This window comes from Sorex fumeus, unplaced genomic scaffold (genome assembly GCF_029834395.1).
Source record: "Sorex fumeus unplaced genomic scaffold, SorFum_2.1 ptg000086l, whole genome shotgun sequence".
Lineage (NCBI taxonomy): Eukaryota > Metazoa > Chordata > Mammalia > Eulipotyphla > Soricidae > Sorex > Sorex fumeus.
The window spans coordinates 31,766,406-31,786,724 of NW_026606143.1; the positions used below are offsets into that span (position 1 = coordinate 31,766,406).

A 20,319-nucleotide genomic window follows, 5' to 3' on the forward strand; every position below is an offset into this window, starting at 1 on the left:
CTGTGTTTGGCATATTTAATACGTCACAGGTAGCTTGCCAGGCTTTGCCGTGCAGGCGAGATATTCTCGGTAGCTTGCCGGGCTCTCCGAGAGGGGCAGAGGAATCGAACCCGGCTCAGCCAGGCTGACTGTGCGCAAGGCAAACGCCCCACTGCTGTGCTATCACTCCAGCCCAGTGCCCAAGACAAGATTTTTAAAATGATTTTTATAGCCATGAGTCCAGCACACTTTTGCAGTCAAACACAAACTAGACTACAGAAAGAGAATCCCTTCACAGAGAGCCAATAGATAGTGAAGAGCTCTCTCAACATAGAAAGTATTGGCAGGGAGTGTTACTGAAGTGGTACTTTAATACCGTTTATTGAATAATTAGGCAAAGAATTATCTGTTGCTCTGTCATTGGCTGAGAGTATATGCATTTTAGCACTTAAAGCACGGGGAATGTAGTAGATTTAAGTGTATACCGCTTGGAAAAATATTTCTGAGATACATAGCATTATAATTAGCTCTGCATGGTGGCATTAAATGGAGTATGTGAGCAGCAAGATTTCCAAACATGCAAGGTTTCCCTGTGCTATATTTTTGGCTCTCTTTCAGAGCTATTTTTCCACTTCCTGGTGTTCTTTCCTCCACCAGGAAGAGCTTTGAAAAAAATAATAACCCCTCCCCTTTCTTTTTACCATGACTTTCCTATTTTATATAGTGCCTCCAATCCAGAATTACTTGTCTTCTCTACTTGACTCTTGGGAATATCCACTTTTTTCCGTATGAATTATCTAATCCATAATTGGAAAGAGAGTAACTGATTTGATTAAGTTCCATTCTCAGATACATGATTTATTGAGTCAATGTGAAATACTGGCTTATTGAAAGATATAACCCCTCTACCTAAGTGAGCTTTTTAATTTAAGCATCTTAGACAAACGTGAATAAGTAAAAACTCCAAGCTAGGCAGAAAAAGTGGACAGGGAAATGAGCAGTACTATCTCGGCGTTATTACTATTTGTTGCCAGAAAATCTGACCTGTCAGGGGTGCTGCTGCCCTCCTGCCCTGTCTTCCTGTCGTCCGAGATAGTACAAGTGACCATAGCATGATTCTCTTTGAAACGGAGCTGTTAGGTCTCGGGAAGCTACTATCGTACACCTCAAGTTAATGGTCATGAAACTTATTAACTGTAGCACTATTGCACTGTCATCCCATTGTTCATTGATTTGCTCGAGCGGGCACCAGTAACATCTCCATTGTGAGACTTCTTGTTACTGTTTTTAGCATATGGAATATGCCCCCGGGAGCTTGCCAGGCTCTGCCATGTGGGCAGGATACTCACAGTAGCTTGCCAGGCTCTCCAAGAGGGATGGAGGAATCGAACCCTGGATGGCCACGTGTAAGGCAAATGCCCTACCTGTTGTGCTATTGCTCCAGCCCGAAACATATTAACTATCTCTGAAAACCTTAGAACCATAGCACTGTATGACAGGACTTACTGTTGGATTGTGCTAGATTCTAATTCTGCTGTATTTAAATAGAGTCTGTAAGTAGTGAAGTATGTAGTACCTTAAAATTGAACGATCCATACAGAAATTGTATCTGAAGGAAATCAGTTAAGAGCGTGTTAATTTCAAATTTTTATTATTAGGCTTGTTCTTTTTTCCAGCACGGGTCAGCCACCATGAGTTCATGGGGATGATTGATAATTGGGTTTGATATATATAGCACAGTGGGTAGGGCATTTGCATTGCACGTGACCGACCCAGGTTTGATTCCTCCACCACTCTCATAGAGCCTGGCAAGCTACCGAGAGTATCTCGCCTGCATGGCAAAGCCTGGCAAGCTACCTGTGACGTATTTGATATGCCAAACACAGTAACAATAAGTCTCACAATGTTACTGGGCCCGCTCCAGCAAATCGATGAATAACGAGAGGACAGTACAGTGCAATGCTACACATGTAATATATGTCATAGAAAAGCCTTTGGATTCTCTGCGATGATTCTTCAAAGCTATCTTCCTTCGGGGTCATCTCAAACAACCTCACACCTGGTTTCTTCCCTACACAAGCCATTAGCCGTACAGATAAGTACTACTTCTCCAGATAGAATTATCTGATTGTGCTCTCACCAAGATTACAGCGATTCCCAACTAAAAACTGTGTGAACTTGGACATCAGCTTCCTTCGTTTCTATCTCAGTAATCTTTTCTTCATCTCTAACTTTTAAGAGAGTACTTTTTTTTGTGAGATTGAGTATTGTCATGTAAAGCATAGCACTTAGAATATATATAATTGTTAGAAAAAGAACATATAGTATATTAAATGATATTGTCATACCTTAATTATTATAATGAGGAAATTCAAATAAAAAACTGAGGACTCAGTGAAAGAGCTAGAAAAAGAACTACAAAGTAAATCTATAAAAAGCAGAGGAAGGAATTAAATATAAATTCCAAAATCAGTGAATTAGAAAACAGGAAAAAAAAGGCAAAAGCACATTAGGAAAGCAAAACAGGATATAACCACAGATAGGAAGGAGATTAAAACATAACAACTGAAATATTTACAGATGGAATGATACAATGTCTGGGATTTGCTTCAAAATTAATTGTGAGAGTGGGAGGAAGTGAATGAGTATATAAGACAAGATTGGCCATGAGTTGATAATTGTTAAAGCTGAATGCTGTGTAGATAAGGATTTGCTATACTATTCTACTTTTAGATACACATGATATTTTACTTAAATATAAAAAGCAGAGTAGTGTTACTCAATAGTGGTATGAAAGTCTTCCCAAATTGATGCATTTTTCTAGGACAATCTAAATGTTTTAATAGGAATATCTAAAAAATAGATTTTATCAATCACAATTAAGAAATTTAAGTTAGTATAGAGTAAGCACCAACATATACAACCCCCATACAGTACCACACCCCTTGGTGTTAGGTAAAGGTAAAGGTAAAGGCCCTCCCATTGATCGTCGATTTGCTCGAGCGGGCCCAGTAACGTCTCCATTGGAGACTTTGTTGTTACTGTGTCTGGCATATCGAATACTCTCGGTAGCTTGCCGGGCTCTCGAGAGGGGCGGAGGAATCGAACTCGGGTCGGCCATGTTGGCCGCGTGTAAGGCGAACGCCCTACCCGCTTGGTGTTATAGGAGAAAATTTTGAAATTTAAAAAAAAATAATTCTGTAATCTTTAAATTGTCAGTGTCACTGTCCTCCCATTGTTCATTGATTTGCTCGAGCGGGCCCAGTAACGTCTCCATTGTGAGACTTGTTACTGTGTTTGGCATATCGAATATGCCACGGGGAGCTTGCCAGGCTTTGCCGTGCAGACGAGATACTCTCGGTAGCTTGCCGGGCTCTCCAAGGGGGGCGGAGGAATTGAACCCGGCTCAGCTAGGCCAGCCGCGCACAAGGCAAATGCCCTACTGCTGTGCTATCGCTCCAGCCCTAAATTGTCACAGACATAGTGAAAATGCAAATTGCTCTCTGGTTTGTTCTAATAATTAGCATAAAACTGATAATGAAAGTGTAGAAAAGGAAGCTAAGCCAACTTATTTATAACTATAAATTTAAAAACTCTAAAAAATAGAGATCAGACTCAGGCATTAGATTTTTCCTAACATTGCAAGCATATTTCGACATTATTAATAATCTAATATCATATTAGAGGAGAAAAGTTATGTAACCATATTAATAAATGCTAGAAGGCATTTTAAAAAATGGAGTGTTCATTCAGATTCTAGGACAGAGAAAATGGTCTGATCTTAATATGGTAACAGATACCTAAAACCCAAATGTTGACATCTTATTTAATAAGTCAAGTCAGCATCAAGGTAGCCTTTATTATTCCTAAATCAAGATCAGAATACCATTTATTAGTGCTGACTCTATGCTCTGTAGTCAGAAAGTTGCTTTTTAATCTCTGTTTAAGGTTATTCTATTGCAGTGAAGAGAAAAGATTGTATAGGGGAAATTGGAAGCAAAGAAATTAATTAAGATGGCACTCATGGGGCTGGAGCAATAGCACAGCAGGTAGGGCGTTTGCCTTCATGTGGCCAACCCATATGGTTCCCCGAGCACTACCAGGAGTAATTCCAGAGTGTCTAAGCCTGGAGTAACCCCTGTGCATCGCCGGGTGTGACCTAAAAAGGAAAAAAAAAAGATGGCACTCATTATGTGATGGTGACTTATATTGAGAAAGAAACAAGAAATTAATTTTAGGATTATTTGAAACAAGTGAGAGTATGTTGTTGAATTGGCTATGAAGGGAAATAATTAGACAAAAAGGACATACATATTTTGGTGTTCTATGATGCTGTTGTGCCTACAATTGTATACAGATAATTTAATCTAAATTCAAACTTATTGGGGCTGGAGCAATAGCACAGCAGGTTGGGCGTTTGCCTTGCGTGCAGCCAACCCAGGTTCGATTCTCAGCATTCCATATGGTCCCCTGAGCACCGCCAAGGTTAAGTCCTGACTGCAGAGCCAGGAGTAACCCCTGTGCATCGCCAGGTGTGACCCCTCCCCAAAGCAAAGCAAATTTATTGATGATCTGTAAGGCTGTACTTAATATAACTCTAACCTACTTCTCCCTCTCTCCTCGGTGTTCACGACACGTTAGCCACTGCAATCTTTCCATTGTGCTTTGAATTCATTTCAAAGAACTGAATTGAGAAACTGTACTCAGAAAAGATATTTGCATTCTTATGTTCAGTGTAGCACTATCTACAATAGCCAAATCTGGGCCAACCCAAGGGTCCAAGAATACATGACTAGGTAAAGAAACTGGTACATATACACAATAGAGTGCTCCTTGGCTATACGAAAGGAAGAAATCATGCAATTTGCTGCTCCATCGATGAATGTGGAGAGTATCAAGCTGAGTGAAGTTAGTTAGAAGGAAAGGACAAATGCATTTCCCATATATGTGGTATATAAAGAAAATATAGTAAGGAAACAACAGATAACCAAAAGTGACAGTAATGAACTGGTCTTCAGTAGGAAGCATGTCACTGATGTTGGGACAGCGGTAGAGGGAAATGCACACTCCTCTGGAAAGTATGATGTTGGAATGTTCATGCATGAAACTCTGCTGTTATCAATATTACAAGTCATGGTGCCTAAAATAAAATCTTTAAAAACCAGTTGTCATTAATATGCAGATAGCAGTGGGGCAATACTAGATCAGGCCCTGACCACTAGGCCTAATTGTTGTTTTCACCTTCCCAAGGTTTTGATGTAATGCCTTCATTATAAATATAGACAATTCTGGAAGACAATTTGGCAAGTTAAGGTAAAAAAAAATCTTTAAAATGCTGCACACTCTACTTCTAGAAGTGCAACTCCACTTTAAATTTTTCTTTTAAAAATTTGGAAAATTTTTAAATCCCTACAATAGGGAATTTGTAAAGTTTAGACCTCTAATCATTAATGACCTATTAAAGATCATTTAATACTAGAGAGTGGGTATCAAAAAGCTACACTCAAGATCTGTCATCTGTTTATATAAATTAAGATAGTGAAACACATCGCTCATTTTTTTGAAAATGGCAGTAGCAGAATTGACATCTTATGACCACAGCCAAAATCATCTATATCTGACCCTTTACAGAAAAAAAGTAATAATAGTATAGAATGCTCCAAGTTTTATGTATGTATACACAGTAAAAAAGGCTGGAAATAAAAACACCAAATTGGTGGATTTTTTCCCCTTTTTCCCTTTTTATCGTTTTTAAAAAATGTTGATTATTTAAGTTTTTTATAATGGAAATCCATAAACTATAATTTGTGGTTTCATGTGCACAGCTGCATAAGCAGCATCTGTTTCCAGTTTCAGCGTATCACACTTCCTCAGGCAGACATTATTTGAGGGCTTCTAATAGGCTCTTTGTGATGGCAGTAAAATGATAAGTTGTGGTGCCCATTCTCAAGATCAGTCTATCAGGAACTGTCATCAAGGCACACATTTGATGAGTTTGCTATCTCTAAGGAGAGCTCAGTTCAACACCTCTTTACTAAGCATTCAATTGTGCTTAAACAATAATAACTGTTTAAAGTGATGTGCCAAGCACCTTCAGAGCTTTCATTTTCTTAGGTCAGCATCTGAATAAAGCCCTGCGATGATTTGCAACATAAATGATACCTACACGTCATTGTGTATGATGCTTGATCTGGAGAAGTTTTTGAATTTTAAAATAAAATATTCTTTACTGTATTCTTACTTGGTTTTGATTCCTAAATCAAAAGCCATACCCACTGATGCTCATGGCTTACTTCAGGCTCTGAGCACAAGGATCACTCCTGGTGGTACTTGGGTACCATATAAGGTAGCCAAATATCTGAACATCTCCTTCAGTTCATTTATCCCTTTCTCTTAAACAGCAGTACCATTTTCTTTTAATTAAGATATCATGTTGACTCAGAAACTTATTTCAGATTTTGATTTCTGAAATATCATTGTCTTAGTTCTAATATTGAAATTCACAGAACAGCATAATATGGATGATTAACTTGAGCATCAATTGTCACTAAAACCAATTTAGACAATTTTCCAAAAAAAAGGGGGGCAGAGTGATAGTACAGATGGTAGGGCAGCCTTGTGCTGGCCAACTCAGGTTTGATTTCCAGCACACCAGATCGTCCCCTGAGCCTTTCTGAGGGGACCTCTGGCCTCAGAGCCAGGAGTAAATGCTGAGTACTGCCAAGTATGGTCCCCAAACCAAAAAATAAATTCAAAACAACTATTTGGTTGCTCTGTTCAGGGGTGTGACTTGAATAAAGTTGATGACTGCTGTATAGAGACTCCTATTTTGTTTTGTTCTTAATTGTTCCATAAGCATGATTTTTGCTGCTTCTGGCTGTTCTTAAGGGACACCTCAGTTTCAGACTGTAATTTTATATTAGAGCCTTGCTTCCCTTTTGCAGCATTGTAAGGAAGCTTAAGTCATCCATTTAGGAAAATGAAAGGGTTCGTGTGTGATGAAAAAAATTTAAGTGCTTTCCTTGGTAAAATTTTTTCAAAGAATTATTTATCACGGATTTACAATACTGTATAAATTCCAGCATACCAGTTTCATACTTCTTTGTATAAACCTCACTGTTCCCAACACCAAAAGCTCTGTGGCCATTCCTACTTAGGATAACGTTTTAACTGAGCCATTTTCCAGTGATTGCTTAACTCTCATTAGCTTGTTCATTTATAGAACATTGCCATAAATATTTGATTTAGCAGGGAAACAGGTTTTTCATAGAGTACCTGGAGCACCTAATGGGTACTCTTATGTTTGCTTAATAAAGGAGTGACTGGCTAGTGGGTACGAAGCTTGCCTTGCATGCAGCCAACCCAGGTTTGATCCCCTGCACCATATATGGTCCCCTGAATCCACCAGGATTAATCACTGATCCACCTCCAGCTGTGACCCAAAACCTAAATGAATAACTAAAAATAAAGGAGTGCTGAACTGAGCTTCCATTGTAGATAGCAGCAGCGTCAAATATGCCCCTACTGTGACAACAGTTCCTTCTTCCAGGAAACAAGCTGATTGTTCTCAGGGTTTCTAGACTCTCAAGCAATTTTGCTGAGTTTTTTGTTGATTCCACAAAGATTAAATGTGCACTTACATGGAGCCATTTTCCACAGCTCTCCATGATTCTTTCTTTTGGCAGTGATCATAATTGTCATTATTTTGGTGACCAGGTTCTGAAAATGGACATACCATAAAAATATTTTAAAGAACAAATACACTGTGCTATTAAAGCATGAAATGGAGTAATGGGGACCCTTCCTTTTCCAGATTGGCTTCTCCAGGAAGTGTTCCTTTTTGTTTATTCATAGCCAGTTTACTTTTAATCTCAATATGAATTTTAGCTTTGAGCCTTGAAATATCTTTTTTAAATTGAATTACTGTGAGATAGACCCTTACAAAGCTGTTCATGATTGAATTTCAGTCATACGGTGTTCCAGCACCCATCCCTCACCCAGTGTACATTTCCCAGCACCAGATTCCCCATTTCCAGCACCGCGATCCTTTCCCCACCTGTCTCTATGGCAGGCACCTTTCTTCTCTCTCTCTCTGTGTCTCTCTCTGTGCTCATTATGGTTTGTATTACAGGTAATAAGAGGTCATCATGTTTGTTCAGGGTTTTCAGTATTTTTACTGGACTGGAGCAATAGCCCAGTGGGTAGGGCATTCGCCTTGCACACGGCTGATCTGGGTTTGATTCCTCCATTCCTCTTGGAGAGCCTGGCAAGCTCCCCATTGCGTATTCAATATGCCAAAAACAGTAACAACAAGTCCCACAATGGAGATGTTACTGGTACCTGCTCGAGCAATTTCAATGAATAACGGGAGGACAGTGCTACAGTGATTAATAGGAAGGCATAGCTGGAGTAGCTTTTTATTTTTTTTAACTGGGTGGCGACTTTGGAGTGTGCTTGTGACTGCCTGGCTTCCAGAGGTAGAGGGAGCTAGGGGGAGGTAGCCCATCTCGACTCTGAGAAAGTGTAGAGGTTTCAGTGACAAAACCCGCATACTAGAATTTTCAGCTGGTTAATTTCTCTGTGAGGTCCTTCCCAAGATAGTGGAGTCCATCCAGCAGCATGGTGGGGATTTTGGATTGCAAGAGCAAGTGGCTGCCCCGGTGGGGTTCTGTTTTTATTTATGGGTCTCTGAAGCAAGGCTGATAAATGAGCTTGTCTGACTGAGCTCGAGGTGGTTTGTTGGTGCGGCTCTCACATGCCTAACTTCTGGCGGCTTAATTTCTGGGGAGACTTGTACCTGAGTTGTTGAAGTCTGGCCTGAGACACAGCTGTGGTTTGGGGGTATCAGGAAGTCTGAAGGCACCATCAGGCTGCTGATGCCCTCGCCCCACGGGTCCAGGTTGACCTATGGTAGGACAGCACCCCCTGGGCTCCAGTGACCCCGGCAGGACCCAGGCTAGGGCTGCAGCCACCAATCCAGCAGAGCCTGGATGTGGGGGAATGGTATATATGCCCATTCTGCGTCTCCAGACAGTGAGCACTCAGGGGGGTCTACATAGTCTGCTGCAGGTGGGGGGGCACCTTGGTGGTGGTTTTCAGTCTTGGTGCGGCTTTTGGGCCCCTCCACAAGTTTCTGAACCGTTCAGCCACCCAAGCCAGCCGCTCACAGCAGGTGATTAGGGTCCCACCGTGGCTCGGTGGGTCATGCCTCGAGTGGTGGTGGTCTTAGTCTTGATGCCCGGCCAGCCTTGAGTTTCTGGAGTGGCCCAGCCACCCAAGTCAATGCTCACAGCGGAAAGCGCCACACTGGCCTTGAAATGTGCCTTTGGGACAAGGCGCCACACTGGCCTTGAAATGTGCCTTTGGGACAGTGACACAAGGGCCAGGAAGATTGCTCCGTGGTTGGCAGCCTGCCTCATGAGCTGGGGAGAAGGCAGCTGGGATAGAGAAGGGATCACTAAGTCAATGATGGTTGGCAGGATCATTCGGGATGGGAGATGTGTGCTGAAAGTAGATAAAGGACCAAACGTGATAACCTCTCAGTATCTGTATTACAGACCATAATGCCCCAAAGTAGAGAGTGAGTATGGGGGAAAGTGGAAGGGGTAGGGGGAGTAATGCTGGGGACATTGGTGGTGGAGAATTTGCACTGGTGTTAGGATGGGTTTTCGATCATTGTATGACTGAAATTCAAATACGAAAGCCTTGCCACTATCACAGTGATTAAAAATATCTTTTTTTTAAAAAAAGTCCCTTTGAAGGAATGCTCTGCCACAGAGGCAGGGGGGATGGGGGGATGGGGGGTGGGAGGGATACTGGGATCCTTGGTGGTGGGAAATGGGCACTGGTGGAAGGATGGGTATTTGATCACTGTATAACTGAAACCCAAGCACAAAAATTTGTAAGTCTACAACTGTACCTCATGGTGTCTCACTATTAAAATTTTTTTTTAAAAAGTGCCTTTGGAAAGAATTGACACATCCACGCATTCCCACAAAATGATGGAGAGTTTCGTTCTGTGGCACCCGGCACTTGCGGGGGCCAAGAGCTGTCACGGCCCCACCATCCCTCTGGGCTCTGAGAGACCTTTGAAATCTTCACAGTGGTTGAGAGTTCATGTTCATAGCCAAGGCGAATTTTAATGTAGTTTATTTTTATTTAAAATAGAAATAATTTATTTTTCTTAGAACCTAATGAAGAAGTTTATTCTTGTCATTGTCTACCCGTAGTTGTTATATTTTTCCTCATTGTTGGGAAACTCCCTGACAAAGTCTAATATAACCTTAAAATATTCTCTCAAGACTATCCTTTGGAAATTTTTCATGTGCACCGGTGGCATATTGTTTTAATAGAGTTAGTAATTCCAGTTGCTTTTAAAGAATCATATATTTTGGAAATACTGGCATTTCTTCACGCGTTGTGAAATGACCTGAATTGGTGGGAACCAAGAGTCAAGAACACTTCAACAGGATTTTGCTATCAGCAAATCTGTTTTGGTTTCCTGTTCTGGCCTCCCTACCTACCAACTGCATTAATGCTCTCACCATTACGTTTCTCCTTTATTTTACCACAGGAAGATTGTCAGGCCTCTTTTTCTAGCATTTTCAGGACCCGCCTGACAGGAAATTTTCTAATTGCCGGAACAGCTGGTAGGAGAAAACTTTACAGGGGCTTGGTCTTTCCTTTCTAACTTAGTATTTTACGGTCAGAAATTCTTTTATTACCATCATGGTTTCATAGCCATGTTCAAATTTTTGTCTTTCCGTGTTCGCTCTATTCAGGTAAGCTTTGTTTGATTTCTTTAAAATGTTTTAGTTGGAGCCAAGTATAATTGCGCTAATTAAACAATTACTTCATTTATGTGTTATTTTAAGAAGCTTTTCAAAATTCAAAACCAGCTTTTAGAAGAACTTGTATAGTATTTCTATGAACTAAAAGTAAGCCAGTTATGTATGGTATACTTTACAAATCTGTACATTTTGTAAACTTATTTTTGCATTAGCTTTTTAATACTAAGGTCATTTTAATCTTGTTACTGTTTTTCATTTTTTTAATAATGAAACAGATAACAGTTTTAGTCCAGGCATGAAAAAAGTTTTAACTTACTAATATTTAGGAAATTACAATAATGCAAAGAGTATTTTAATAGGTTACAGAATGTATTATTTTAAACAGCTTAACAACAACTTAAAATCAAACTTAGTTAAAATTGATTTCTTAAAAAACTGTATTTAACTTTAAGCAAGCAGTTTTATGTGACTTGGCATAGACAGATTTCAAAGCATTACTTTTGTTAAAGTATGCTTAGTCGATGATAATTTGATATTTTGCCATGAGAATGGCGCTATCCTGTTACACTTTAAAGAGAATTAAGTGTACTGTTTGTTATTCCTGAAAGGGAGAAAACTTTGTGTTGTTTATGGTAGTGATTGAGAAAGTTAGTCTAGAGAACTAGAGATGTGCTTTTCTTAAACATAGAAACGGGAAATTGCTTTAAAACACTATCTTGACGAATTTGGTTAGATGAAAAATGCAAACCATATTTATCATCTATTAAATGCAAATCATGTTAATTGGGTTTAGTTAGTTTGTAATCTATAATAAATTAAAATGTGGTTTCTCATTATAACTTGAACAATTCACCTAAATATATGTCATAGCCTGATAATTTTATATATCTTGATCTTTAAAACTACTGTATATTATAAACTATAGGTTTCTTTATAGAGAAACGTTAATTTAGATACTTTAATTTAGAAATTTGTTTAAGATATAACGTCGATACTTTTCATTTATAAGTTCAGGGTAAATTTTACTGGATTTTACCAAGAAACATTCATATACTTGAAAATTTAATAATAATATTCTTATATTCAAAACAATTAGGAAATACAAATGCCTTAAGAACACACTTCCTGACTCAAGGGAGGAGAGGAAAAAGGAAATTATGTATACAAGGCAGGGCATAATGCCAAATGTTGAATCATTCTTTAAAATCAATTAATACCATCCAGCTTGTTTTCTTACATTTTAACACATTAATTTATTATTATTTAAACATACAACACTGATTTCAGTTTATTTCATCCTATTTTACATTTTAAGAAGTAGAATTGTATTTTTCCCTCTCAAAGTAAAAAAGGTAGAATTAAGTTAACTTAGGCCCATTACAAGTTGAACCATAAAGGCTATTTAAAAGGAAAATAACAAGGTGACTTTCTGTTTGATGAAAAGATCGGCTGTTCAAGAATATTCTGTCTTTTATCCTGTGATATCCAATACAACTGTCCTGGACATTTTCCACAATGTTTACTTATGCCTCTTTATAACAACACAGTTTATTTTATTTGTACAGGAATCATCCCAACTTGTATTTATCTAAAACTGTAGATAAATTCCTGAAGGACAAATGTGCTTTATCTTGGTATGTCTAACACCTAGTGTAGTACCTGGCCATCCTCTCAATTGCTGACTAACAAAAAGGAGAATATGTCATTGATGAGAACATTTTCATTGGAACCAAGCTATCAAGAGCATGAGAGCCATCTGAATTTTAGTCCCCTCTCTTCCTCGGCTTGTCGCATTGCAGGGAATATTCGTTCCTCAGATACTTGATTCCCTAAAATATTTGAGTATTTGCTCAAGTAGCACCTTATCGATAAAAGTGGCACTTTTATTTAAAATTGCAAACTCCCAGGGCTGGAGTCCCCTTTCTACCTTTGTTTTTCTGATCCTTTTTACCCAATTTAATATATTTTTTCTATTGTATTTGCCATGATTTAAAATACCTATAATGACAGTAGTAGTGATATCTTCCCCCAAGTCGCAGAGATGACTATTAAAATGGAACCTTGTAGATTAATATCTTTTAAAATGCTAAAGCAAGAGGCTTTTATGGTAATATACAGGTAACCATATAAATACATCCACTTAAAATAACAGCTGTGGCAGAAAGGTAAAAAATAAATGAGCCTTAAAAATTAAAATGGGTATAGCTTAATATCTAGGCCACGTTGCACTGGAAAAATTCATTTTTCCATAATATATTTGTTTCACAGTATACTTAAAGGCAAAAACATAATTTTACAAACTGTCAAACTTCTGTTTTCATGTGACAGATTTATTTCAGTAACAGGTAATTTAGTGACATAAGATGTGTTTTCCACAACTGTCATCTGTTGTTGGGTTATCACTACCTTCAGAAAATTGATACTACTCTCTGCAGCCATAATGTTGGATCCCAGATATAATCTGCTTTCCTACCTATTGTCCAAAGATTAGAATTATATGTCCCAGTTGAACCTCAGATTATTTCTAAAGTACTCCTGGCCCCATAACTCGAAAAACTGGTAATATTAAACACAGTCTAAGCATCAAGCTACCAAGCAAGGATACTTTGCCTTTATATGTATACACAAGTGAGATGAAAATAGTTTTCTGGTGTGGTTAGGAAACTTTTAACTTGAAATGGACGGAAGAATGTGTTGAGAATAAAACAGTGTCACGTTTTTGGAAATGTGGCCATTGGCAGTGATGGATCATTTTTTTTAACCCCCAAGAACATTTTATTACTCTCTAGACCCTAATGCAGAAGATTTTTATCGAAGTTTTACTTTAAAACTGGAGCGATAAAACTGGGGCTGGAGCGATAGCACAGCGGGTAGGGCGTTCGCCTTACAAGCGGCCAACATGGCCAACCCGAGTTCGATTCCTCCGCCCTTCTCGGAGAGCCCGGCAAGCTACCTAGAGTATTTGATATGCCAGACACAGTAACAACAAAATCTCCAATTGAGACGTTACTGGGCCCGCTCGAGCAAATCGACGATCAACGGGAGGGCCTTTACCTTTACCTTTACTTTAAAATAAGATGTACCAGAACAACAAAATTCCGTCTGAGAGTATGAAGATAAAAATCAAAGTAGCTTCTCAGAATATAGTCAGAAAAATCTGAGAGAGAAATAAGCATCAACTGTAGACATAAAATTTCCATCTTATACAGGAATTGCAAAATTGGCAGACCCTTAAAAACGGATTAAAGGAAATTATCAAAGAAAAGTTAGATTTCCCACAGAAATAACTCCGTTCTTTTGGGGTGGAGCCGTTTACAGTAGGTAAAGACACTTTCCTTTCACGCAGCTGACCTGTGTTCAACCCCTGGCACCCTATTGGTTCCCCAGAGCAGTACCAGGAAATTTCTCAAAGCCTCCAGAAACAGATGGGGGGAGCCCCAAAGAGTATAGTAGGCTGCACCACTTCTCAGTAGCATTCAGTGGGAGAAGGCCACAAACCAATGGTGACAATATTCAGAGGCAAAGTGACTTTTGGTTCTGTAATTTGATACTAGACCATTACCAAGCAAAAGTGGAAGGCAAAATAAAAATACTTCCAGATGTGTGAGGTTCAGAGCATTTTCTTCCACATAACCTTTCTTAGGAAGTTCCCAAAGAAGAATTTAAGGAAAGAGAGACAGAGACAGAGACAGAGGAAAAGAAGTGGGTGGGGGGAGATCAACCAGGAAAGCACTCAAGAGATATCCTGAGATAAAGTTGTGCAGCAAGGCCTGGAGAACAATCATTCCCAATGGGAGGGTAAGGAAGGAATCTCAGAAGAATGGAAAATATGGTTAAGGGATAATGGATGCTTAAGGATCATTGTTAAATTAACCTGTCCCTCACAACGACTTTGAAGGCTGCTAGAAACAAGGAAAATCGAAAACTATACAAGAAATTCATGATCCAGATGGAAATCGAATTAAAATATATTGTGAATTAAAGTGATTTTTTTAAAATAAAGCAGTTTTTTAAATAAAGCAGTTCAAGAACAGGAAATGTCCCAGATTGGAGATAATAGCAGAAACAGAAGCTATAGATGCCCTCAAGTGGCAAGGTGAAGTGTCAGTGCATTTTGTTTGGGAAAACTTGGAATATTTTAGCTCTCTCTTCACATGACTCGACTTACCTACCTTCAGAGTATGAGTTCATCAAGAGGATGAATCAGAGTGGCAGTGGTAGGAAAGGGTGTTTGAGTAACCTAATTAATTACTTGTCTTGAGTAACTAGTTTCGGTTTTGCAAAGGAAAGGCATTTACAGTGAATGATGCTTTGGAAATAGAAAAAGGAAGAATGAAAAAGGACAGAGACATAGTACAGAGCGTAAGGCACTTGACTTCCTTGAGGCTGACTCTGGTTTGATCTCCAGCACCGCCTGATCTCCTAAGTACTGATGGGAGTAACCCCGTCACCTACCCAGCCACAAAAAAGGAGGGGGGGAGATATTAAAGGTATTCCCAATATTGTGCTTGATTATACAGTAGATGTTTTAGTATGAAGGGATCAAGGCTGAATTTTTAGTAGCATACTTAGAGTCATCAAAAATGAAATCTTGTGGTTGGAGTGATAGCACAGGGGTAGGGCATTTGCCTTGCACGCGGGCGAGCCGGGTTCAGATTCCCAGCATCCCATATGGTCCCCTGAGTGCAGAGCCAGGAACACCTGTGTATTGCTGGGTGTGACCCAAAAAGAGAAAATTAAATTTGAATAGCAATTGCTGTTCATTTTAAGACTCGGCAGAGTAAATCACACTGTGAGATTGAGGCTTGATTCGATGTACTTACTACAAAATGCAGTACATTTATAATTGAGTGACTTCTCTACTGTCCATGTGTTACACCTTTATCAGATGTACAGCAATTGTAGTAAGTATTTTGCAGTTAAATATAAAGTGAAAAAATACTGGCCTAATAAGTCACATCCCACTTACCCAATAAAGAAAAGTGATGAAACATGTAGATTATAAGTCTTCACAGTCTGTTATATAAGGGCGTAAATGGTCACTAAATCCTAGTTACACTCTTGAGCAGGTCATCTATTCCATGAGAGATTAACTGGCACTGGTTGGAATTTAACCCATTAATTTTGCCTCAAGAATTCACACCGTAATCTGCTTGTCTTCAAAGTACATTGTGACAGACTTTAGCACAGAAAAGAATTGCTTTATAGTTTTGATTCCATGTTTTAGATAAATAGTGATATAAAAAGTTCACGTATATGATTTATGAGCCAGTAAGTATCCAATTAGTGGATATATATATATATATGCTATTCTTTTAATGATAAGAATGGTCACGGTCACGGTCCTCCCGTTGTTCATCGATTTGCTCAAGCAGGCCCAGTAACGTCTCCATCGTGAGACTTCTTGTTACTGTGTTTGGCATATCGAATACGGCACGGGGAGCTTGCCAGGCTCTGCCGTGCGGGTGAGATACTCTCGGTAGCTTGCCGGGCTCTCTGAGAAGGGCGGAGGAATCAAACTCGGGTCGGCCTTGCTGGCCGCTTGTAGGGCAAACGCCCTACCGCTGTGCTATCAAAATTTTTATTATGATCATTTGTGGTGCCAGTTTCCAAAATGAAATTGGAATAGGGAGATGCTTGGAAAATTGAGGGGAAAAAGTTTTGCTTTTTAAATTTTTACAAAAACATTTAATGAAATGTGCCATCTCAATCATTAAAAATAAATTCGGAGATCACTTCTCTAGTCAGCAGAGCTCATTGACCAGAAGGTACAGACCATTTACAAAGCCTCAGGAAATAAGTTTCTATGTTCCACTTCCTAGTCTTACATAAGGAACTAACGAGAGCCTCTGATAGTTTCAATGTGTTCGAATGATTTGGTGGTACCTCTTTCCTGATGTTAAAACTAAGTCTATGAGTTACTGTCTTGTGATCTTTACCTAATATCTTTAAACTCCAAAATTGATCATTCAAACCAGTTTTGAAAAGTTCTCTCATTTATGGTGCTATTCTGGGGATCCTGAACATTCTTAACTGTTTTTGCTTGCTCTGGGGTATATTCAATATTTTCATTAACCCTCTCCAAAAGGTAAAAAAAAACACCTAACAGACAGACTTGATACCTGGTATGTGTTACACAGATACTTGCTGAGTTTTAATCTAAATCTTAAAATAATCTACATTGTTCTTTGAATGTTTTTTTAAAAATAATGTACTTATCCCTGCCTTTCTGACATATAGGTACAAATACAAATAACCCTTATACATTCATCTCATTTGGAAAAGCGTTGGGGGCGTTGTTCAGAAACATGGTTGGGTCACAATTTCAGAATCAGGTAGTACTTGATTCTGTCCATTTATGTAGGATAGTTGTGAGACTTAAAAGAGATGATGAATGTAAAATTGCAAAACTATATTAAGGGGTTTTTTTGTTGTTTGATTTTTGTTTTTGTTGTTTTGGGGGTTTTGTTTGTTTTGGGAGCCATACACAGTGGTGCTCAGCGAATATTCCTGGCTTTCCGGTCAAAAATTACTCCTGGTGGGTTTGGGGAAATTATATGGGATGCTGGGGATCGAACTAGGGTTGGCTGTGTGTAAAGCAAACAGCCTCCCCGTATGCTGTACTATCACTCCGGCCATATGGAGTTGTTTTTATTACTGTTGCCAAAGTTTCAACAAGTTCAAAAGAATAAAGCTGCATACATATTTATAACCTTTATTTTACAGAGCAAGTAGAAGGAAGGCCTGGTTTTCTTTCTTTTTTACAAGTACTTTTCTCTCCTTTTATTTCTTGTTCTCAAGAGTTAGCCTATTTGGATACCCTGATAAATATTTCTGAGAAATATTTGTCATTCTCTTTTTCACTGTCACTGTCCTCCTGTTGTTCATAAGATTTGCTCGAGCGGGCCCAGTAACATTGTGAGACTTGTTATTACTGTGTTTGGCATATCGTCTCTTTTTAATTTTTTTTATTTAATTAAATAACATTGATCTACAGAATTACTGATAGTTGAGTTTTAGGCATTATGATATTGCAACACCAAACCAGTGTCAACTTCCCTCCACCATTGTTCCCGTTTTCCGTCCTCACCGCACACTTCACCAGCCTCAGCTACTGTGAAGTTCTGGTGGTTGCAGTTTAGAGCTCCTATTTTCCGTTTTATTTTTTCTGTTTTCGCATCTGGAGCTATACCACTCTCCCACATCCCCAGTATAACTGAAGGCCCCACCCCTGTTCTTCCCATTAATTCCCTTTCTGGTCTTTCCTCCCCCTTCCCCCTTTGATTTCTTCCCCTCTGTGTCCTTTTTTCCTCCCTAAATTCTGGTGTCAAGGGTGATCTAGGTGTAATTCCTTTATTGTGAACATTCTCTGTATAGGAAAAATGTTAATTGATCTCACACAACTATATGCAATGCAACAGCAACAAAAGTAACAAATTGTTTGTATAAAACTTTGAATCTTGCTAGTGATACCTGTGCACCTAACATTACATGCCCCAGAAGGTAAAAATACTCGCTGTTTCTGGTTTTATTGCTATAATTTTGAAGTATATATACAGTGTCTTGATTGTAAGTGTTCTGTATAATTTTTTGTATATTTTAGCCTTTCTTTTCTATTTCCTTTCTTCAGAAACCAAAGTGTCCATTGTCTTTAAAATTTCTTCTCTTAGCCTGGAGATCAGGCCATCATGCAAAACAGTTTTTCTGTGTCTAATCATCCATCCAAACTTTAGACTTTTTTGATTTTATATTTTAGAATGACTCCTTTTCCCCCTATCCGATCACAGGTAGCCCTGGGACAATATATCATCTTAGGTATTTCAAGCAGAAAAGAAAGCTTTCATATTTATTCAAATATGCTTGCTGAGGTTTAAAGTCTTCATATTCACCCTGAGTGCTTTTTTCAAGTATACTCTCCAAAAAAGATGGTTTTTCAAATGTATGAGGCATTAGTTCTGCCTTGTACATCCACATATCAGAGAACAACTGAATACGCTGATGTTTTGATATTTCTTTGTTACTACTTTCCTCATCTTATGAAGCAAGTCTAATTGTCCTCAGCAGGTAATGATGACTTGGAAATGCTCAGTACTAATGTTGTACAGATGTTATATTGGCCTACCCAGTAGTCTGGTTTTAGTCTCGGTCTAACTTGAAACTCTATTTGCCTGACATATTTTACTTGGTCAATTAATAAATGTGGTTTGAGGATATATGATATATATGATATGATATGCTAAATTTATATAGTTTGGTTGTGAGAGAACGTGCCTCTAACTCTTTTCTCCTCTATATTTGCCTAACAGGAAGAAGGCAGTATCAAAGAAATTGCAATCACACATCATGTGAAGGAAGGACATGAAAAGGCAGATCCTTCCCAGTTTGAGCTTTTAAAAGTGTTGGGGCAGGGATCATTTGGTAAGGTAAGTCACGTACGCATGCTTTTTAAAATAATTGTTTTGGAAATTCATATATATGTGTATTTCGTGCACGTGAGAAACAGAAGCATTTTATGAAATGCTACCAATGGTTGGTTTTCTGTGTTTATACTTTTCTGTCAATAAGCATGGGAAAGTAAAATCAGAGTCCATTGAAACCTTTTGAATGTTACAGTATTCATATTATCTCCATGACCTAGGACTTCTCTAAGTGCACATGTTGAGTGATTAAAAATCAGAAGACATGACTTTGATGAGCTTGGTCTCTTTGAGTCTCCACGAAGAACGGGAGGGGATCTAGCAGCATATCCCAGTCCTCCACAGGGTCCCTAATCCAGCTAAATATGCATGGGTACTCCCAGTAGGGTAGCATGTACCTTCTAACAAGAATGAAAGTTTGGGAACATATAGCTTGTCTTTAAAATGAATGCACTGCTTGTATTCTAGTCAGTGATGTTTAAAGTTTCCCAAACTAAAACAAATCTACTTGGTCCATTTCTCAACCTGAGAAGAATTCAGCCTGCCTTCAGCTTTTCACATTGCAAATGCTTCCTTACCACCTGTCAGTGAGGAATCATCTGAAGATGTAATGCTTTTTCAGGCTTCAAAACACTATTCCTTAAATAGTCCCCTTAAAACCTAAGTTTAGCACTCTTATGTGTTACGGGGACTATTTAGCACTTCTTAGTTAATAGTTTCAGCTGTTGACCCCTTTCAAGCCCCAGGTTATACTTGGACCCAAATATAGATGAAACGGCCAACAAAACATAGTGGTTATAAGTTTAGACTTTAGGTCACCAGCCAAAAATTTAGTTATTTTCTGTTTATGTACCACGTGTGCTTGTGCACATACTCGACCTCTGTAGCCCCATGCTTTCCTTTCCTCTAATGCTTAAGTATTGAAGTTCATCAAGGTTCCATTCTAAGCTGCTTGTTCTCTCTCTCTATTCACTATTAATTGTTTTTTGTACCCACTCTATTAATTGTAACCCACACACAACTGACATAACAGATTTCTATCTCCAATCTAGATTATGCTTCTGAGTTTTGACTTCTATGTATAGCTGCTTATATTTTGTTCATGTGGCATGTTTCAGAGGCACTTTTTAAAA

General features: G+C 38.7%; 1 protein-coding gene across 6 annotated transcripts in view; it reads left to right on the forward strand.

Moving 5' to 3' along the window:
* RPS6KA3 (ribosomal protein S6 kinase A3) overlaps positions 1-20,319 on the forward strand; it is a 124,069-nt gene that overhangs the window by 44,586 nt on the left and 59,164 nt on the right. For all 6 annotated transcript variants that reach the window (XM_056131086.1, XM_056131083.1, XM_056131084.1 and 3 more), the window contains one exon: positions 19,076-19,192. In XM_056131086.1, the coding sequence (XP_055987061.1) occupies positions 19,076-19,192 (117 nt within the window). The remainder of the gene's footprint in view (positions 1-19,075; positions 19,193-20,319) is intronic.